We start from the raw sequence: 22232 nt of genomic DNA, 5'->3' as shown, positions 1-22232 counted from the left end.
GATAGATTCCTAGAAGTTTATCTGCACATTTGCAATGTTGATGGGTTCTTCCAAATGGCCCTTCAAAAGATCGTACAGCAATATAGTGCTCACAGCTGACGGGAGCACTGCTTTCCTTTTGCCAACTCTAGATATTGTCTGTTTTAAAATTTGCATTTATCCAATCCCCAGGGAGCATCAAGGTCGTTTCTCAACTCCAGGCTATCTGAATTTCTTCTCTTGCAAGTTGCCTGCTCTTATCCATTGACCATTTATATATTGGAATATGAAGTTTTATCCTTTGATACGAAGGGGCTGTTTGCATTTTAGTGCTATTTTGCATGTTGCACATATTGTCTATTATTTGTCTTTTATCTTTGTTATAGTCTGTGTAGCCTTACAGAAGTTTTACATTTTTATGAGGTCAAATCTGTTCATTTTTTTCCTTTAGGGCTTCTGGGTTTTGTGTCTTGCTTAGGTTTTTCCCTTCTCCAAGAATATAGAAATATTTTATTATATTTTCTTCTAGGATCTTAGTAATTCTGTTTGAGGCTGGGTGCAGTGGCTCACACCTGTAATCCCGACACTTTGGGAGGCTGAGGCAAGTGGATCACTTGAGGTCAAGAGTTTGAGACCAGCCTGGGCAACATGGTGAAACCCTCTCTCTACAAAAACTGCAAAATTAGCCAGGCGTGGTGGTGCGCGCCTGTGGTTCCAGCTACGCAGGAGGCTGAGGTGGGAGAATCGCTTGAGCCCAGGAGGCAGAGGTTGCAGTGAGCAGAGATAGAGCCACTGGACTCCAGCCTGGGGGACAAAGCAAGACCTTGTCTTAAAATAATAACAGTAATTCTGTTTGACAGCTGATGCCAAATTGTCCTCAAGAAAGGTTGTTCCAATTTACATCCCATCAGCTGGAAGAACCCTATTTCCCCAACACGCTCACCAGCCCTGAGCATTAGTAATCTTTAAAAAGTTTTGCCAGTGGTGAATGTGTATTGTTCAGCGTTGTTGTTGTTTTAATTAGCATTAATTATGAGTGAGATCCAAAATCTTTTCATGATATTAGTTACTTGGATTTCTCTGTGAACCACAGTCTCCTCTCCTTGCCCCTGTTTTCTCTGTTGGGCTGTTGGGCTTTATCTCATTGATAAAGGGCTGTTTATGAAGGAAATGAGCCCCATGTCCTCATCTGGAGGGTCCCTCTGCCACCTCCTGGCAGTAGGGGCAGAGCAAATCCTTGCCACACCCACCAGTCACCTACAGCTGCCTCCTCCCCTGGACTCAGCACATCCCTAAGTCCCTAAGTGGGCCCTTCCCTTCCTTTCCTTCTTCCTTCCCTTCACAGGTGTTCTCTCTTTTTTTTTTTTTTCCCCGAGACGGAGTCTCACTCTTGTTGCCCAGGCTGGAGTGCAATGGCACCCTCCCGGGTTCAAGCAATTCTCCTGCCTCAGCCTCCTGAGTAGCTGGGATTACAGGCATGCGCCACCACGCCTAGCTAATTTTTTGTATTTTTAGTAGAGACGGGGTTTCTCAGTGTTGGTCAGGCTGGTCTCGAACTCGCAACCTCAGGTGATCTGCCCGCCTCGGCCTCCCAGAGTGCTGGGATTACAGGCATGAGCCACCGCGCCCGGCCTTCAGGTGTTCTCTTCTGAACACATCTTATGGCTAGAGTTTTCACATTCAATTCGGTCCTTACAACTTCTGATAATGAGGACATCCCTTTGTAGTTTCTATTCCTATTGCAGATTTTAAAATACATATTGTTTCAGTCATGTTTAGAAACTTGGGTGGGGACAGGGAAGCTGGAACAAGTGCTCTGGCTGCCGTATCTCCAGTGTTAAAATCTTTTTTTTTTTTCTTTTTGAGACAGGGTCTGGCTCTGTCACCCAGGCTGGAGTGCAGTGGCACTATCTTGGCTCACTGCAGCCTCGACCTCCCAGGCTCAAGTGATCCCCCTGCCTCAGCCTCCAGAGTAGCTGGGACCACAGGCATATGCCACCACGCCTGGCTGATGTTTTAATTTTTTGTAGACATAGGGCCTTGCTATATTGTACAGGTTTCCAGCTCCTGGACTCAAGCAATCCGTCCACCTCAGCCTCCCAAAGTGCTGGGATTATGCTTGGCCTCCCAGTGTTAAATTCTAAGTCATATACCAATTTCTCTTCTTGTTTCTTGTGGTTTAAAATTTGGTTTTCTCCAAACTTTCAGGTCTAGAATCATGTCATCTGCAAATAATGATCATTGTACCAGGCATCTGACTTTTTAACAAGCTCACGTTTGTGAGCCACACTCTCATTCATGCAAACAAGACTAGGCGGATCTTTTTGAATTGAAAAAAGAATCCACTTCCTGCCCAGAGTCTGCTGGTCAGCAGCACGCAGTGGACTGGATACCCCATAGCAGCTACTGCAAGGAAGTGAGCGAACGCCAAGGGACGCTCGTTACAGGTAACAGCCCTGTCTGGGTAGCATTTGCATCTCCTCAGGTGTGATTTCTTGGCCACTCACTTATTTATAGTAATGTGAATAGTCAGTGGCTGTAATAACATCATTCATGGATTGGTCAAAGGCATCTCTCAGACTTCCCTGAGCCTGGACCCACTTGGTCATCCTCGGTGCTGGAAGCTCTGTGATGCCCTCTTATCCTGTTCTGGGGCTGTCTCTCGGCTTTGGTCCCTTCCTTTCCCCATTTCCCCTCCTCGCCTTTTTTTTTTTTTTTTTGGAGGCAGACTCTTGCTTCACTGCCCAGGCTGGAGTGCAGTGGTGTGATCTCGGCTCGCTGCAACTTCCACCTACCAGGTTCAGGTGATTCTCCTTCCTCAGCCTCCTGAGTAGCTGGGATTACAGGCGCCTGCCACCATGTCGGTTACTTTTTGTATTTAAGTAGAGATGGGGTTTCACCATGTTGGCCAGGCTGGTCTTGAACTCCTGACCTGAAGAGATCTGCCCGCCTTGGCCTCCCAAAGTGTTGGGATTACAGGGGTGAGCCACTGTGGCTGTCCATGGATCCTTTCAAAGCCTTTAAATCGCTCCCACATCCTGGCTTCATCCTCCCCTGCCTGTCTCCATGCCTTTCCGGTGTGCCCCACAGAACATCAGCCCCACGAGATGTTCCAGACAGAAAAGATTCAGGGGACAGTTTGAGAAGTGCTGCCTACTATGCTGACCTCTTGGAAATGGGCTGGCATGTCAAAGATTTGAAGAATTCCTTCAGTGCAGACATGTCTTCACTGTTTCTGCAGTAGCCAGTGCCCCAGGCTGGTCTGAATGCTGAGGTGTGCACCCCTTCTCAGCGTTCTGCAGAGTCAGCGCTTTCCACGCCTTGCTGCGGGCCATGCTGGCTTTCAGGAGCCTGAGTGGGAAGTGATGAGAGAGTATTGTCTGCAGTGGCTACGGATGCATGAAAGTGTCACATAGGAAGTTCCTCAGAGCTAGGCCAGAGACATTTATCTGCAGGAAGAACCAGGAGCAGGAAGTGACACATTTCACCAGCCCCCACTGCTACCACCCACTCCAAAGGAGAAGGCAGAGCCAGCACCAGGAACCTGGATGGGAGGCCAGGAGCCTGGATTTCAGGCCAGGATCCCAGATGGGAGTCCAGGAGCCCAGATTCAAGGCCAGGAGCCCTGATGGGAGGCCAGGAGCCCAGATGCGAGGCCAGGAGCTCGGATTTGAGGCCAGGAGCCTGGATGGAAGGCCAGGATCCCAGATGCGAGGCCAGGAGCTCGGATTTGAGGCCAGGAGCCTGGATGGAAGGCCAGGATCCCAGATGGGAGGCCAGGAGCCCGGATGGGAGCCCAGGAGCCCGGATGGGAGCCCAGGAGCTTTCACCTGGGAACATCAGGGAGAACAGTGGCCACTTTCCCGGCCAAGCTAATACATGACAACAGGGAGAAGAGCCTCGCAAGTACAAGTAGGGGTTGGTGTCAGGGAGTAAAAGGAGCTCTTTGTCCAAATATAAACAAAGAGCCCTGGAGTACTGGAAATCTTGGAAGGCTGCTTTGTGAAGTACCCAGGTACCCAGGGGCAACAAGGGCCATCTCATTAACACAACACGGAACTGCCCAGGAGAGTCAGCCCTGGATGCCAGAATTCGGGGACAGTGAGGGGCAGCTGTCAGCTGGGTTTCCCAAAACTCTGTCCACCAACATCTTGCTATGATAATGTAGGCTCTACCTGGCCTTAAAATTTGTCAGCCAAACCAAGACCCTTTTGAAGACCACTTGAGCCCAGGAGGCAGAGATTGCAGTGCACTAAGATCGCTCCACCGCACTCCAGCCTGGGTGCAGTGACCTGGGTGCAGTGACCAGGGTGCAGAGCGAGACCCTGTCTCGAGAAAACAAAAACAAAAACAAAAACAAAAAACAAACAAACGAAAAAAACCCACCTCAAACCAGGACCCTTTTGAGGATGAAAGGAGGCACCATTAATAATCGTGCCAGGGCAACAGGCAATCAGCAGGGACACAGGGACGTGTGCATAGGAATGAGGCCTAGAGGCAGTGCTGCTTAGGAGTCAAGTGCATGGGCCCTGGAGTTACAGAGACCTGGGTTCAAATGTGATCTCCACCCTTCCTAGCTGTTAAGATGGGGCAAGGCAGTGGCCTCTCTGTGCCTCAGTTTCCTTATCTATAAAATGGGAATGGTGGTGCCCATCTCATGGGGCGTGCTTGCCCCTTGGATACAGTTCCTAAATGTTAACTATCATTTTCCTCACTATTCTTTCTATAAAATGGGTCCTTTATTGCTAGACATGATAAATAAAACAAGAAGGTTTGTTGAGAAGGACAAAGCCCATACTTTGAAAGGCGCATTGAACAGTTTTCTGAACACAGAGGGTTCCTGCCCAGGCCTCCGCCCTCCTCTCTGATGGGTCTGGCCAGGGCACCAGCACCCATCCTTAATCTTCTCAGGATGCCAGTTTTGTAGCCCAGGAGCCCCAGGACTAACCTGATATGATTCCTATCACCTGCTCAAAGCCTGGCTTGTTTCAAGTACGGGATCCTCTTCAGCTGTCTTCTACATAGGCGCTGCTTCCCTCTAACAAGCTCTGCAACCTCCCAGGGACTGTCTTACCGGCTGCAAACGAAGGCATGCAAACTGAGGCTGCCCGGGCCCCTCTCCTCCCAAAAGCCAGGCCAGTGTAACCCGGTCCCAATGTCATGCTGGCTGGGTCAGTGTTCTCTCCTAGGAATCTGAAGCTTGAATGGGGGAGAAACAGGAGTGCAGGAGTCACTGCAAATGAGCCATATGGACAGTCATGGGCACCCAAAGCTCAGGGCTTTTGAACTTTCTTGTCCAAACTTGCAGGTGAGTCCTGGTAGCAGAGACTTGCCTCTCCACCCAGACTGGGCTGTCCTGGAAAGGTGCAGATGGAAAGGATGAAAAGAATGACATTGGCTGGGTGTGGTGGCTCACACCTGTAATCACTTTAGGAGGCCAAGGCGGGCAGATTGCTTGAGGCCAGGAAGTCAAAACCAGCCTGACCAACAGGGCGAAACCCTGACTCTACTAAAAATACAAAAATTAGCTGGGTGTGGGGGTACGTGCTGGTAATTCCAGTTACTTGGGAAGTGGCAGTTGCAGTGAGCCAAGATCATGCCACTGCATTCTAGCCTGGGCAGCAGAGCAAGACCCTGTCTCAAAAAAAAAAAAAAGAATGACATTGGCTGCCATTTAATTGGATGCTGGGGAGTCAGAATCGAATCAGAAGCAGTCCTTATGTCGAGTTTCTCATAGACCAGTGGGGAGGCAAACACTCTACCACAAAATCAGCTCTACAGTTAAAAAAGTGAAGCTGTGGAAATAAAGTGCAACTCAAGCATAAAGGGAAATGAACAGAGAAGGTGTATCAGTCAACTGTTGTCACGTATATGCTGTGTAACAAATGGCCATAATTCAATGGCTTACTACTCTAAGCATTTATTTTTGGCTCATGTGTCTGTAGATTCTGGGGCAGCCCTGCCGATTTCAGCAGGACCTGGCTAGATGCCTCCCGGACATGGGTTTGGTTAAGGTCTGTTCTGTCTCCCATTCTTCTGGGACCAATAGGCTACCCAGGGAGTAGCTGTGCCAGTGGCAATGGCAGAATCACAAGAGGGTGAGCCGTGTCACCAAGCCCATGTCAAGGTGCAAGGGCCTGAACCCAGTGGGCCTGACTCCAAGGCCTCCTGACCCCATGTCAAGGCTTTACTGTTTGGTCACATTCCAACATCTCATTGGCCAAAGTCAGTCATATAGCAGAGCCCAAGGGCAAAGGGCTTGGGGGCAGCTGTCAAGGCCTGCCATTAGGTCTGTGGGTGCCTGTTGTCTGGGTTTGGGGGTCAAGTAGATGGGGACACTAGATGGGACAGGAAATCTTTTTAAAAATGGGTGGGGTGGAGCCTAGAGGTCCTGCAGTGGGAGGGGAGGGAGGTAAATATTTGCAAATAAGAATCCAAACCTCACAGAAGGCTTCACAGAGGAGGGGTCACTTGACCTAGGCCTGTAAGGAGAAGTTAGATTTTTCTAAGTGAAGATGGGTGTTGCACGGTGAGCAGGTGTATGCAAACCTACTCCCAAAGGCCGAGGGAGTTGAGAGGGTGAACACAGAGGCTGACAAATCCAGTTGCTTAGGAACATTTAATAGGGACTGACAAACAAAAGCCATGTCTCGGGCAGCCAGGAGACAGTGGATCCCTGTACTGTTGCCCCCCACCCCCCAAGACCCAGGGAGTATATATCATAGGGTTATAACCTATTTATAGTGTACTATAAATAGTACCATAGGTTTATGATAACATATTTACAATGTTTATGATACAGATTTACAGTGTTTTTGGTAACATATTTACAGTAAGTGTGTGCTCTTAACAGTAGATAAAAGTACAAATCTTAGAGGTAGTCCTGGAAGTGGGGATAATCGGAAGTTAACGTGGCGCATTAACATCCAGGAGGGAGTTGCTTTGGCCTCCAAGGTGGGATAGAGCACAGCTGTCAAAGGGTTGATGGGGAGGGGGCATTGAGGTCCAAAGCCTGGCATGTCCTTTCTTTGAACCCAGTACCTGGGACCCCACCCCAGTCATTTTATTTCCGAATTCTAAAACTTCAACTCTGTGCCATCAGATACAAGTTCAAGACACAGTGGTTTTTAGCGAGTCGTCATAATGGAGGGTACGGTGCTTTGTCTCCTTCCTGTAAATTCCATCGGGCCTGAGTCAGTCAATTGTATAGCCCACTCACTCCCATTTCAGAGTTCAGGTCTCCAACCTTGCAGTCCAGCAGTGACATCCCTGTGAATGTGACCAACTCAGACCTTGAAAAGACTCCTTGATGACAAAGTCAAGGTAGCCACAAGGTGAAGGAAAATAACCCAAGAATGGAAAAATCCATTCTAGAAGGACAGGTGGTGGAACAGGGAATCCATACACACAGAACAGGCCAAACAATGGTGGGAACGATGGTTACAGGACAGGATGTAAGTAGTATAAACCTTGACAATGTAAAAATGTGAACTCAAAAAATTTGGGAGGGGGAAGGAGCTAGGAAGTGGTGGTGAGCTCATTTCCTTATCCTAAATCGTAGGTTGTCAAGAGATGCCATCTATAGTTGAAACATGTCGAAAGAATGAATTCAGCTGCTTAATATTTTTCTTTCCTTTAGAGAAATAATTTAGCACCAGAAGCAGCAGCATCATTATTTGCAGCTTGGTGGTTTCTTTAGCTACATTTAAGTTGCCTTTTGTTCTGTTAAATTTAAGTATGGCACTTTTTCTAAAAAGAGTAGGTATTGTATGAGCCCATTTTGGTTAAAAAAAAAATCCTTTTCTCTGACTATGTGCGTAGAGAGATGTCTCCATCCATGTTCTCTGGGTGTCAGCCATGATTATTTCTGGGGGTGCTGGATTTCCGGACCACTTGAAATTTTTGTTTTTTGTACTCTTCGGTGTTACTTGAATTTCTTATAATGAGCATGCACTATTTTTATCAAAGCAAAGCTTTTTTAAAAAATTAAAATACATTCTGGAAAAGAGAGAGAGAGAAAAAAACATGTGTTCCTTTCCTTCAGTCTCACTGGGATCCATGGGGACCGTTCCCAGGGGCTTCTGAGAGCCCACCACTGCGGTTCATTTCCGCACCCTGGTGATTGGCGTGTTCGGGAGCCAGGGGTGCACGGGGAGGGAAATTTGTGAGCAGACCCTGAAGGATGCACTTTGGAGCTCTGGGTTCTGGGCCAGTGGGGTCAGGAGGCCTTGATGTCAGGCCTGTTGGGTCCGGGCTTTGTTCCTCCACTGTTTAGTTGGGTGACAGAGCCTCTATGGGCCTGTTTCCTCATCTGTAAACTCAAGAAGTCATCCTTGGCTGGGGGCAGTGGTTCACACCTGTAATCCCAGCACTTTGGGAGACCTAGGCAGGTGGATCACCTGTCAAGAGTTCGAGACCAGCCTGGCCAACATGGTGAAATCCCATCTCTACGAAAAATACAAAAATCAGCCAGGTGTGGTGGCACATGCCTGTAATCCCAGCTACTCGGGAGGCTGAAGCGGGAGAATCGCTTGAACCCGGGAGGCGGAGGTTGCAGTGAGCCAAGATTGCACCACTGTACTCTAGCCTGGGTGACACAGCGAGACTCTGTCTCAGAAAAAAAAAAAAAAGGAGTCACCTGTGCCCTGCCTCATTTTCAGGTTGATGTAAGGGATGTGCGTGGTGCTGTCACAGGGTTCAGCCTGGGAGGCCACATAGATTCCTGGCTTCATGCAGGAAGGAACTCAAAAGCAAGCTGATAAGTTTATTAAGAAAGGAATTATTTTTTATTAATTTTTTATTATTAAGTTTATTAGCAAGTTTATCAAGAAAGTAAATGAATAGAAAAGGGGCTACCCCAGCAGCATGGGCTGCTCGACTCAGTAGACTTACGGTTATTTCTTGATCATACGGTAAATAAGGAGTGGATTATTTATGAGTTTTCCGGGAATGGGGTGGGAATTTCCTGGAACTGAGGGTTCCTCTTCCTTTTAGACCATATAGGGTAACTTCCGGACGTTGCCATGGCACTTGTGAACTGTCATGCGCTGGTGGGAGTGTCTTTTAGCAGCAAATGTATTATAATTAGCGAATAATGAGCAGTGAGGACAACCAGAGGTCACTTGCGTCATCATCTTGGTTTTGGCGGGTTCTGGCAGTTTCTTTATTGCATCCTGTTTTATCAGCATGATCTTTGTGATCTTTATCTTGTGCTGACCTCCTGTCTCCTCCTGTAACTTTGAATGCCTAACCTCCTGGGAATGCAGCCCAGCAGGTCTCAGCCTCATTTTACCCACAGCCCCTGTTCAAGATGGAGTCACTCTCGTTTGAACGCTTCTGACGGTGCAGTGTCTGGTAGTCCGGGTGGTCACTAAGGATACTTATTACTCCATATCATAGAATTCAATTCTAGCCAACACCACTGCCAGCCCAGCTCAAAGGCTAAAGTTGAGGGGGTCCAGGGCTCTCTCTGGCCTATTCTGGGTCCTAAGAGCCACTCTTCCAGTGGCAGCTCCACCTAGTGTCCACATCAGGCCATAGCAGCATATAGCTGATCTATTGTAAACCCCAATTTCCATACCTGCCAGCTATACAGCACTTATTAGGCAAAATGGACCAAAAAGATCTCTTTTTAATTTTAATTTTTAATTTTTTTGAGACAGTCTCACTCTGTCACCCAGGTTGGAGTACAGTGGTGTGATCTCTGCTCACTGCAACCTCTGTCTCCTGGGTTCAAGGAATTCTCCTGCCTCAGCCTCCCTAGTAGCTGGGATTACAGACGCCCGCCCGGCTAATGTTTGTATTTTTGGTAGAGACGGGGTTTCACCATGTTGTCCAAGCTGGTCTCGAACTCCTGACCTCAAGTGATCCTCCAGCTTCAGCCTCCCAAAGTGCTGGGATTACTGTCGTGAGCCACTGTGCCTGGCCCAAAGTAAGATCTAAAATCATTCCTCCCAGATCTAAGATTTAGTATTTTGAAACAAGTACACAAATTCAGTACTTTTCAAGATTCCACTATCCTGTGTTTGAAAAGATGGCAGAGGAGGAGGAGCTGGAGGAGGTGGAGGAGTGGTGTGGAGGAGGAGGAGGGGTTTGGAGGAGGGGGAGGGGTGTGGAAGGGGAGGGATGTGGAACAGGAGGGGTGTGGAGAAGGAGACAGGAGGAGGAGGAAGGGTTTGGAGGAAGACAAGGGGTGAGGAGGAGGGGGTGAGGAGGAAGAGGGGTGTGGAGGAGGGGGGTGAGAAGGAGGGGCATGGAGGAGCGGTGTGGAGGAGGAGGGGTATAGAGGAGGAGGGGTGTGGAGCAGGAGGGGTGTGGAGAGGAGGGTTATAGAGCAGGAGGGGTGTGGAGGAGAAGGGGTGTGGAGGAGAAGGGGTGTGGAGGAGAAGGGGTGTGGAGGAAGAGGAGGGGTGAGGAGGAGGAGGGGTGAGGAGGAGGGGTGTGTAGGAGGGGAAGTGTGGAGGAGGAGGAGGGGGGTGAGGAAGAGGAGGAGGGGTGTGGAGGAGCGGTAAGGAAGAGGAGGAGGGGTGTGGAGGAGAGGTGAGGAGGAGGGGTATGGAGGAGGAGGAGGGGTGAGGAGGAGGAGGTGTGGTGTGGAGGAGGAAGGGTGTGGAGGAAGAGGAGGGGTGTAGAGGAGAAGGGGTATGGAGGAGGAGGAGGGGTGAGGAGGAGGAGGGGTGAGGAGAAGGGGTGTGTAGGAGGGGAAGTGTGGAGGAGGCTTGGAGGGCTGGAGAAGGTGGTTTGGGACAGTTGATGGAAAGCAGAGGATAGTGGAGGGGGAGGGTGATAAGAGACAGGCATAGTCTGGGTGGTAGAATATGGAGAAAAGCCTTACTGGAGCCAGAGAGGATTTTGGAGGGAGGGAGTGGCCGAAGGGCTTCAGGGATGTAGCTGACATCAGAGGGCCTTGGACAGAGGCAGGAGAGTAGGGAATCCTGGAGGGCTCCCTGGGGCTGCAGGCAGAAGGGAGCTGAGCAGGAGCGCTCCTCCAGGAGAGGCAGGACACAGGGCTGTGGCATGAGTGTTAGCTGGTGGGGAAAGGGGTGTTTCTGTTCTGAGGAAGGAGACTGGGCATCTTCACAGGCTGATGGGGAGGCGCCATCAGAGAGGGCTAAGTAGAAGGCCCCAGAACATCAGCAAGTCCTTGGGGAAGGTCAGATTGATGTGGAAATGGGACCTCGTAAGGCAGAGGGACGCTGGGGAAGGCGTGATGGGTTATGGGACAGAATGGGGAGCAGGTGAGACATGGAGGGAGCTGGCCCAGGTGGCCTGGATAGGAGGCAAGAAGCCCTCATGTGGTCTGATGAGTCTTGAGGAGAGAAGGGCGTGGGTGCCCCATGCGGCAGGAGAGGGCTGGCTCAGCACAGCCTGGAAGTGCTGGTTCTTCCCACAAGGCTCCCAGCAACAGAAAGCTCAGCCTGAGTGATGTGGTGGCAGGTCTTGAGGAGGAAGAGTGGTGTGGTGGCAGGAGAAGGGGCCTGTGGGTGTCACGTAGGCCACGAGCCAGGTGGGCCCGGGCAGAAGCAAGGAAAGCTAGGAGAGGATGGGCAGGCTGAGAAGAGGGGACAGGGAAGAATTCTCAGTGGGGTCAAAGAACAGCGTGTGTGCGGACCAGAGTGGAAATGGGGTCTCAGGAAGTTACAATCAGAGACAGGATTTCCAAGTACGATTTCAGGAGACAGCCACCTTTATGACAAGCGCTGGATGTGGCTGTTCGCGTTGAACCCTGCAGGGATGGGGGTCTGGGGAAGGGACAGGGCTAGAGGCCAACCCAGGACGGAGCATCTGGTGGAGGAAGGGCGGTGGGCAGACGTGTGGAGGGGTGCTGGCTGCGGGGGCAGGAGACTGAGCTGCCTCCAGCTAAGGGAACTGAGTGCCCCTCCATGTATAACAAGAAGGCCTGACCCACGGCTGGTGCAGGGCCTGCCTTGCCCGGGCCCCAAATCCCAGCTGCAGGCTGAGCTGTGCAGGAGGCGGTGAGAGCAAGGCTCCCCATCAACCCCTCACCCAAGTGAAGAAAAACACCACCAAATGCAGAGACAACCTCATTGTGCTGCTTTTAATTACGAAAGATGTAAAATGATGCATTATAAAACTTGGAAGCAACTTTATACAAATTCCAATCTTTAAATATGGTTGAACAGGGTGCCCTGGGGGTCAGGACACTGGCAGGAAGTCTGATTAGTTGCTGGGATGGTCCCATCCACGAAGCACTGGACACATGCTGGGAACCATCTGTGCATAAATCAGAAGAGCCAACAAGAGTGGGAATGGAAAGGTCTGCAAATACGCATATGGACTTGAAGATACGACACCAGCTCAGGTAATATACAGCAGGCGGAGAAGAAATGAAACAGGAGAAACAGGACAAAGGAGAATTCATGACATGATCAAGAAACCCTTCTAACACTCTATGTCCTAAAACCCACAACCATACAGAAAGAAAAAATGGAAATGCAGACAGGTTTTTAGTTCTATGCTGTTTAACTGCTATAAGTGAGAGTAGTACAATGATCGATTTCTTGTGACAAAACTAAATATTGAAAAATAGTTTACTCTGAAGTATGCAGCTGCTTCAAATGCTGAGGACCACAACTGGTTTTGTTACAAAGGCCACAGTGAGTGCAGGCTCACGTGCTGCGGGCCAGGGCGACCCTGCCCGTGGTGAGTCCTCCACACCTTCTAGGCAGAGTGGGTTGTACAATGCCCAAAACCTTTCACAAGGAAAGACTGCACTCATAGACCTAAAGACAAATTGAATTCAGTGCTAAACCATATTGCCCCTAGTATATGCCCCCAAATAAATCCCTTCCCTTGGAGGCCTGTTTTCACAAGTCATCTGGAGAACCCCTGTGGGGCACTGGGGTTCACTGTGTAGGTCTTGGGGTCTCCTGTTGCCAGGCAGGGTGGCTGCTGTGCAGACAAACTGAACTGGGACCCTGATATGATGATACCCACGGGTAAGGCACTATGTGAAAAGTGGACTATGCTGAGAACTGTTTTATAAAAACACAACTCTTATAATATCAGCACCATCCCCTGTTGGGAGTGAGATCAGGTTTGGGAGCCCTTTGACACAGGAGCTGGCTTTTTTTGGCACACTGGGGAGCTGGGTAGCATTGCGACTAAAGGCTCTTTAACAGAAAGTCTCCCCTCTGAGGTCTTGAGCACAAAGGGATCTGAAAGTATAACTGGGAACAGGGCTGGCAAGGGCAGGCCAGCAGGCCCTTCCTGAGCTGGAAATGAGGCGAGGAGAACTCTGGTTTGATTTCCCAATTCCACAGCAAAGATTTGGGGCAAATGTGAAACAGATTCCAAAGGAAGGTGGAGGGGCACCCCATGAGGGTTATTTTAAAGATTAGAGGCAAGGTCAGAAGATAGAAATGGAATGAGGTCTGGAGAAGCTAGCCAGCTCAGGGTCTTGTGACGATGACTCCTTTTACATAAGGGACAGGTGTGCCAGATTCAGACCCTCATTGTACAGCCTTGCTCCTCTGGGTGGAGCAGTCCAGCGACCCTCAATACACTCCAGGGTCTCCTGGAAGGGCAATGGCTGTCCAAGCAAAAATCCTGGCATCTTTCGTCTCTCCTTCAGGGTTCTCCTCCTCTCTACCCTGTCCTCTCACAGCCTAGATCCCTCCCCTGCAGTGCCCTGCCCCCTTCAAACCTACTGGCTTCACCTAAGTTAGAGGAGGCAGGTGGTGGTTGAAATCTGGTCCATCTATTTTATGAGAGGGTATTAATGACTAATGATGGTTCCATGAATTAGGCCTTCGTTTTACTATAAACTATTTTTTCAACCTCAAAGAATGAATCTCTACTTGAAGCAATTTAGAGCCAAACATAGATCTGAGAGGGAAGATCTTCCTGGGTGGGGCCCAGACAGGGTCCCTCAGGGCCCTCACCTGCTCAGCCCTTCGGATGTACTCAGAAGACAGCTCCCACCCACCTGCATGGAGCACAGCCCAAGGAGAATGCAGTGCCCGGCTTCACTGTGATTTGGTCACCTAGTGTTAAAAGCATATTAAAGTGCATGCTTCACCATAGGCACGAGTGCTAGAAAAGCTAAAGCTCTGAGAAGATTTGGCAGGGAAGGGGGATAGCTACAGATGAGCCTGCCTTACAGCATGGCGGATGCAGTCATTCATCATGCACTGCACACGCTGTTCTGCAGCACTCACGCCAGCACACGAGTGTGCTGCCACGCACGTGTTAGGTGCTATGGGTTCAACAATGAATAAGGCACTGTCCCTGCCCTCAAGGAGCTTACGGTCTTGGGGGGGTGACATTAAACTCCCAGCCCACAGAGCCCCAGCTCCTCTAGCTGCTCTTAGTGGGGAGGTCTGTGCTTGTCTGGAGTTTGTCTGGAGGCCACTGAGTGTGAGATAGCTGCAGTCCCTGTCTTCCTTCCCCACCCCCCAAGGAGCATAGTTCTCTTCAGGCTCATCAGTGCCAGGGGACTCTTTTCAGTGACTGATAAAATGGTCTTCCTCTTCCTCTGGCCCATAAGGAAAAGGTATACTTTTCTGAAGCAGCAGAAACCAACTGGGAGAAAAGGAAAATTAGCCTTCAGTCTGCCTAACTCAAGCCTGCTCTCAGACTTGTGGCAAAAACTTCTTCATGTCGTAAATCAGGCATGGGAGAGAGCTGTGGGGTCCGTTCAGCCTGGGAATGTCCCCTGCTGGAGGGCCTCGCCCTCCGGGTCAGGTCAGAGCAGGCATCGAGGTGCCCTCTCCGGGGCCACCGCTCCAGGCTGAGCCTCCCACTCTGGACCCGCCTTCGGTGCAGCCGGAGATCAGTGGTTCTGAGCACTACACAATGCCATGGAGGCCTCCAGTGACACGATATTTCCTACTCTTACACATCGATGGACTGGAAGGCCAAGAAAAAGATGCAATGGAGATGAGCTTTCCAGTTCATGGGAAGCTCCAAGCAGCCTGCCTGCTGCAACACAACTTTGGCCACAGGCTAGAGAGGCAGTACATAGCTGTGTGATCTGGAGGAAGCCACAGTGTCTGAGATGGGACCTCATCTGAAAGCCTGGAGCCGTGGCATTGGTTCCTTCTATGTCAAGATAACGAAAGCCGGCAGTCAGCTGGCTCCATTCTATTCCATTCTATTTTGGCTGTTGCAGAAAAACATTCTTCTGTTTCACTGCCTTCTGTTCACAGTCTGTCAGCTCGAAACGTCTCTTCAACAGAGGGGTCCAGCAGGCCCATGCTGGAGTCACTTAACATGTTGAGTCCGTCCAGGCTCAGGGGTTCAATCTGCAGCTCCTCTTCCAGTGGAAATGGAGTGTCCACGTTCAGGCTGACCTCCGGCAGGCCTGCCAGCGCACTGTTGAGGTCTTTGAACAGGCTGGTGCTGGAGTCTTCTGAAAGGGGTGGCCAGAGAGGAAAACAGTACGCTTAGGAGGCATGAAGGCTCCAGGCTACTAAGCAAACCCAGCTGATGATGGTCCCCTAAACTGCCATCCCACATGTCCTGACCACCCCTAGGCCCACAGTTCTTGCCCTGGAGTCTACATTCTTGTCAGTCAGTTGCACAACTCCCAATTTTTGCAGGTTTTTTTTCCTTTTGAACAGTCATCAGTCACCTAAGATGAAATCTTTCTTTTTTTTTGAAACAGAGTCTAGCTCTGTCACCCAGGCTGGAGTACAGTGGCACTATCTCAGCTCACTGCAAGCTCCACCTCCCGGGCTCACGCCATTCTCCTGCCTCAGCCTCCCGAGTAGCTGGGACTACAGGTGCCCGCCACCACACCCGGCTAATTTTTTTTTTGTATTTTTTAGTAGAAACGGGGTTTCACTGTGTTAGCCAGGATGGTGTTGATCTCCTGACCTCACGATCCGCCCGCCTCGGCCTCCCAAAGTGCTGGGATTACAGGTGTGAGCCACTGCGCCCGGCCAGACGAAATCTTTCAGAAAAGGCTTTGACTACCAGGCCCACCGCCCTGCGTCACGGTCTCTGAGGCTGGACACCTGCATCTCAAAGAGTCAAGTTGACCCAGGCAACGTTCGCTTTTTGCTTTATATAATATTATGTTGTTTAAACTATCTTATGAAGGTACCTAAACACACGACAAAATAAAAGCAGTAAAGAAGCTGAGGGGTGGCTCACTCACCTGTCAGGATGGTGTTTGGGAAACTCCCGCAGTTGGAATATGGGCTTGGTCTCAAATGAAAAGAGTCCTGCAGTTCTCGGGAACCTTGTTGCACTAGAGGCACCTGGAAGCATCGAAGGTCACGTGAGGAAGGCCACACCTCTGCTTCCAAGGAGGAAGCGAGTATTGCAATGTGCTCCCAGAGCAAAACTTGATTTGCAAACTAATACATACTCCCTTCTTTCCAGGATCCCAAAGTGCTTTGCTCTTGTGGTGATGTATGTACGATATTCTTGTCAGGCAGGCAGATGCTGGGGTGGAGGAGGGGCCCCTGAGGCCCACAGTGCGGTGACTTTTCCCCAGCCCACTACACCATCCCAAGAGATACCAGTGGTCATGGTTTCTGTGGCCCCTCAGACATGTCTCCTCAGCCTCACCAAGGCCTTTGTAAACTGCCTTCTATGGGAACCCTTCAAAGGCTCTGTCTATAACCAAGAAAGTATGGACTCTTTTCTTCCTTGGTTTCTTTCTTCCTCTTTTTTCTTTAAAGATAGGGTCTCTGTTGCCCAGGCTGGAGTGCAGTGGTGCCATCTCGGCTCACTGAAACCTCCACCTCCCAGGCTCAAGCGATCCATCCACCTCAGCCTCCCAAATAGCTGGGACCACACGCCACCATGCCTGGCTAATTTTTGTATTTTTTGTAGAGACAGGGTCTTGCTGTATTTTACCCAGGCTGGTCTCAAACTCCTGAGTTTAAGCAAGCCACCTGCCTCGGCCTCCCAAAGTGCTGGGATTATGGGCGTGAGCCACTGCGCCTGACCTATTCCCTGGTTTCTAGAAAACTGAGAAAGTGGGAGCCTTTCCTTTTTGCACTCAGAAGGAGGAAACTCAGGCAAGCTTCTCCCTATGAGAAAGCCTCTATGAGGACTGGTTATAACTGTGGCCAATTTTAGGTTCCTTTCCTGAAATTAATTTTCTAAGCCATTTAAAAAAATGTCTCAAAAGAAGAAGTTTCCGTCATTTTTCAGGGAGACACTGATTCCCATCTAGACTAAAATGGCTCTTTAGAAAACAGGGAGGCAAGGAGGATTGGTTCTTGCCACAAAGCTTCATCTGTGGCCTACTTAGGAAACAGCTATCTTAATTTATTTGATTATTATTAAGTTCTTGGCCGGGCACAGTGGCTCACACCTGTAATCCCAGCACTTTGGGAGGCCAAGGCGGGTGGATCACTTGAGGTCAGGAGTTCAAGACCAGCCTGGTCAACATAGTGAAACCTATCTCTACTAAAAATACAAAAATTAGCTGGGCATAGGGGTGCACGCCTGTAACCCCAATTACTCAGGAGTCTGAGACATGAGAATCGCTTGAACCCAGGAGGTGGAGGTTGCAGTAAGCCGAGATCATGCCACTGCACTCCAGCCTGGGCGATAAAAAAAAAAAAAAAAAAAAAAAAGTTCTGGAAACTGTTCAACCCTTCTTCCACTCCTTAATCCATCGGAGGGTCCAGTCCATACTTATTGAATACTATTGAATACCATAAAATCTAGGAATATTAAAAATAGTCAAGTTAGGGAGAAACTAAACTGTAAAAGCAAGTGGCCCAGTTGAAAATACCTTACAGAAGGAGCTCCCCTCACTGCCCAGGACTGAGCTCTCCCCAGGAGGCTGCACGCTGTGCTAGGTGCACCAGCCTGGGTGCAGGCAAAATGTGGCGCCACCTTCTGACCCTGCGGAGGGAGCAGGTGCCGCCCTCCCTATGCCTCAGTTTCAACATGAGGGCACTGAGGAGGCGGGTGCTGTGTCCCTTCCAGTGTTCATGATTTTACAGTTCTACAACGAGAGTGTCATCAAAAATCTGCCAATTATTCCAATAGTTCCTCTGCTGAAGCCTGATACTAAATAACACAGCCAAAGCCAGCGTTTTAGGGCCAAAGAAGATGAAAGGCTCTTCTAGCCACAGAACACATCCAGAACCAGGGAAGTGGCATGTCTGGTCTGCTTGGTTCTGAGTTCTACACAGTGAACAACCTAAATGGTACAGTTTACGCACCAAGGGAGGGGAAGGCAGGGGTGATCCACCCACCTGTTGAGGAAAGGCAGGGCCTGGCCTCATGGACTGCTGGTCAAAACCCACATCTGGGAAGAAGTTGGTCAAAGATGAGCCCTTCAGAGAGTAAGGAGGTGACCATTTAGCTTGGAACTCAGAGCAAAACAAGCATTCCCTCCGCACCAACGCTGCTGCCAGGACTCACCTGGGCTGGGAGAAGCTGAAAGTCCGACTGTGGCAGTGAGGAGGCTGCCTGGGGCTGCTGGGCAGGGGCCTCAGGGGTGCGGGGCTGCTGCAGGAGGGGCTGGGTGAGCTCCTGGGGCGCAGGGTAAGGGGGTGGCGGGGACACCTGGGCTTGAGCTTCTGTGGGCAGGAAGGAAAGTTGGCTTCGGTCTGAGGACACCATCTGCAAAACAAACACACAAAGCCACTAACAAGCTTCTGCGTTTCTAGTGTTAAGTCCTTTAGGATTAGGAAATGTCAGAGTGAGAGGAAGCCTGAGATTTTCCTCACCGCGGTGTCCTGTGCAATGTTCTTCCTTTAAAGTATATCTCAAATTTTACTTCCCTACAAAGCATGTTCCATTCAATGACAAGTTCTATTGTCTTAAAAGAACTAAACAAGAAAACAGTCAATTTAACCAATTTCCTTTCAGTTTTCTCTGTGAAAATCATGTTTTGTTTTGTTTTTTTTATAGCCATGTCTTCTGGTTAAAAGTGGAAGATTGAAAAAGGCCCTTAGCTCTGCCATCTCCCCAAACCCTGTTAAGACACTACAACAACATTAACCAGCAATAAGCATTAATAAATAACACTAAACAATAACACAGAACACTAAATGATAACAAACAACATGAGGACAAAGATAACGGGAGAGAAGAAAATGGCAACAAAAGCTAGCAAATGAGAAGCAGATGGCCAAATGGTAACTGGCTTAGCAGAACTGAGAAAACCCAATGCTAAGCTGGCAGTGAGGAAAAACCAGGAGGCAATCTCATTTACAGCACTAAATCCCCACAGGGCTCTGGGATTGGGGACAGCAGGGAGCAGGGGCTGAAGCTAAAACCAGGAGGTTCTGGTCAAAGTTTGTGTAAGGGGCAGTCGGACCTGCAGAGCCCTTGCCTTGAGTGTGCTTCTGCACACTGGCCCCCACCACCCTGCCGCCTGCCACGAGACTGGAAGGCTCCACTCCTGAGAGAATAAAACTAAGGGACTCTGGATATTAGAAGGTGAGGCACTTTACTGAAAACACAGGGTTTAGAAGCAATTTCATGATCAAATCTTAAGATCTCCACCTTTCTTTCCCAACCTGGCTCTCAGGATGCTGGAATCCAGATATGCCGAGGTGGGACGTTGGAAGAGTGTCCTTTAGGGAACCTGACAAGGACTGAGAGAGAAAATCTCTTTTTTTTTTTTTTTTTTGGGAGACAGAGTCTTGCTCGGTCACCCAAGCTGGAGTGCAGTGGCATGATCTTGGCTTACTGCAACCTCCACCTCCTGGGTTCAAGCAATTCTCCTGCCTCAGTCTCCCGAGTAGCTGAAATTACAGGAGCATGCTAACACGCCCGGCTAATTTTTGTATTTTTAGTAGAGACGGGGTTTCACCATGTTGGCCAGGCTGGTCTAGAACTCCTAACCTCAGGTGATCCTCCCGTCTTGGCCTCCCAAAGTGCTGAGATTACAGGTGTGAACCACCGTGCCTGGCCAGAGATCATAAAACTTATGACACCAGAAATTTCTCAAGGAAATGACCAAGCTAGACCATTCTACAATGAAGACCACACTCAGCAGGGCTGCCCACATACACAGAGCTGCCAGCCAGCTTCTCAGTGTCCTGTTTTCTTTCTTTTTTTTTCTCATTTACATATTTTTATTTGGAAATGTTTATATTAGTACAAGGAAACAATTTTGGAGACACTGGATGTCATTAGTTATCACTAGTTTATTATAAAAGAGAAATATGGAAATTATTTACATGATGAAAGATTTCAGAACTTCAGTGGAATGGGCAGCTTCACATTGATGCCATTTCAATAGTGACTTATTTCAGTCTATGTACTTTCCAAGAATGTCACCGTCTCTGAATAGGAAATAATCCTTGTCATCTAGAACTATTTTGGTGCCTCCATATTCTAGGAGAAGAACTTTATCTCCAACTTTCATGCTAACTGGCTGAATCTCTCCACCCTTTCCTTTAGATAACCCGATCCAACAGCGACAATTGTTGCTTGCAATACTTTTCCTTGCGATTTTTCTGGAAGCATAATGCCTCCTTTGGTTACAGTTTCAGCAGCACTCCTTCCAACCAATACTTGGTCAAAGAGTGGAAGAAACTTTCTAAACGCTTGTCCCGCCATGACTCCCTTCGCCTCAGACTCGTACTCTGCTCTAGCGTAGCGCTGCAAGGAGAGAGCCCCTCAGTGTCCTGTTCTTAAACGTGAGCAGAGCACCAAAGATCACCAGGCCCCGAGGAAACTATCTGCCATGAAAGTCAGAAGCCAAAGCAGACACACACAATCTTGGAAAGATGTGTGCAGGAAGAAGTAGTTGTGAAAAAACAAAATCAGCATGACAATATTTAGGCTACTAAGAAAATCCTTATCTATTAGAGATACATATTGAAATATTTGCAATTTTTAAAAGCAGGGTATGGATGAAACAAGATAACAAAGCTGGCATGGTGGCTCACGCCTGTAATCTCAGACTTTGGGAGGCTGAGGCGAGTGGATAACCTGAGGTCAGGAGTTCGAGACCAGCCTGGCCAACGTGGTGAAACCCCGTCTCTACAAAAATTAGCCAGGTATGGTGGCGTGGACCTGTAGTCCCAGTTATTTGGGAGGCTGAGGCCAGGAGAATGGTTTGAACCTGGATGGTGGAGGTTACAGTGAGCAAAGATCACACCACTATACTCTAGCCTGGGCAACAGAGCAAGACTCCATCTCAAAAAAAAAAAAAAAAAGTTAATTGTTGAGGCTAGATGATGGGTATAGGAGGATTTATTGTATTATGTTCTCTACTTTTCATGCAATTAAAAAATTTTATTATAAAAATAAAGATAAGGGCCGGGCGCGGTGGCTCAAGCCTGTAATCCCAGCACTTTGGGAGGCCGGGACGGGCGGATCACGAGGTCAGGAGATCGAGACCATCCTGGCTAACACGGTGAAACCCCGTCTCTACTAAAAAATACAAAAAACTAGCTGGGCGAAGTGGCGGGTGCCTGTAGTCCCAGCTACTCGGGAGGCTGAGGCAGGAGAATGGCGTGAACCCGAGAGGAGGAGCTTGCAGTGAGCTGAGATCCGGCCACTGCACTCCAGCCTGGGTGACAGCAAGACTCCGTCTCAAAAAAAAAAAAAAAAAAAATAAAGATAAATTAGAAAAAAATGACCACTAAAAACCTTAGAGAGAAAAATATGATATTGCATCTGTGGAATATGTATGATGCTATTAAAAAGGAACACTGAGAGAACAAAAAAGAACTCATAGCAATTTAAAAATTGAGAGCAGAAATGAAAAACTCAACAGAAGGGTTGGAAGATAAAGCTGAGATACTCTTTCAGAAAGCAAAGCAAAACAAACAAGGAAGCAACTACAGAGAAGGAAAAGAGGAGAGAGAGAAAATAAGGATATTAGAGGGAAAGTCCAGGATAGTCAACATTCATAGAGTTCCAGAGAGAGAACAGAGAAAACTGAAGGGAAGAAATCACTGAAGAAACTTTATTTCAATGTTCTTTAACATTTCCCAGAAATGAAGGCTGTGAGTTTCCAGACTGAAGGAACCTACCAAATATGCAGACTCACGCCAAGCCACGTTATCTTGAAGTTTCAGAACATTGGTGACAAAAAGATCTTACGAGCCTGGGGCGGAGCGGGGGATTCCATGCAAAGTGTTAAGAGTCAGAATGGCACTGGATTTCTCAATAGCAACTTAGAAATGAAAAGGCAATCGATTCCAAGGGAAAATTATTTCAAATTTAGAATTCTATATTCAGCCAAATAATAATTAAATGGTAGATCAAATAAAGACATAATAAAGTCATACAAAGTCACAGGCACTCTTTCCTATAGAGCTACTAGAGAATTTATTTTTGAATGTACTGAGATC

General features: G+C 48.8%; 1 protein-coding gene and 1 pseudogene across 4 annotated transcripts in view; both read right to left on the bottom strand.

Annotated features, from left to right (window-relative positions):
* Nucleotides 1-12010: 12010 nt before the first annotated feature.
* The window catches only part of CRTC3 (CREB regulated transcription coactivator 3), a 116967-nt gene continuing 106745 nt past the window's right edge, over nt 12011-22232 (bottom strand). For 2 of the 3 annotated variants that reach the window (XM_050798038.1, XM_050798041.1), the window contains exons 12-15: nt 18337-18537; nt 18168-18248; nt 16103-16205; nt 12011-15352 (exon numbers count right to left, since the gene is read on the bottom strand). In XM_050798038.1, the coding sequence (XP_050653995.1) occupies nt 15144-15352; nt 16103-16205; nt 18168-18248; nt 18337-18537 (594 nt within the window). In that variant the 3' untranslated portion in view covers nt 12011-15143. The remainder of the gene's footprint in view (nt 15353-16102; nt 16206-18167; nt 18249-18336; nt 18538-22232) is intronic. The other variant, XM_050798040.1, reaches the window with a different exon arrangement.
* LOC126959091 (10 kDa heat shock protein, mitochondrial-like) lies at nt 18798-21183 on the bottom strand (annotated as a pseudogene). The gene has a single exon (XR_007727464.1). The product of XR_007727464.1 is annotated as a 10 kDa heat shock protein, mitochondrial-like (transcript).

This window comes from Macaca thibetana, chromosome 7, assembly GCF_024542745.1.
Source record: "Macaca thibetana thibetana isolate TM-01 chromosome 7, ASM2454274v1, whole genome shotgun sequence".
Taxonomy (NCBI): domain Eukaryota; kingdom Metazoa; phylum Chordata; class Mammalia; order Primates; family Cercopithecidae; genus Macaca; species Macaca thibetana.
Note: the sequence above shows the minus strand (reverse complement) of the source record. Positions and strands in the feature narration are given on the sequence as shown.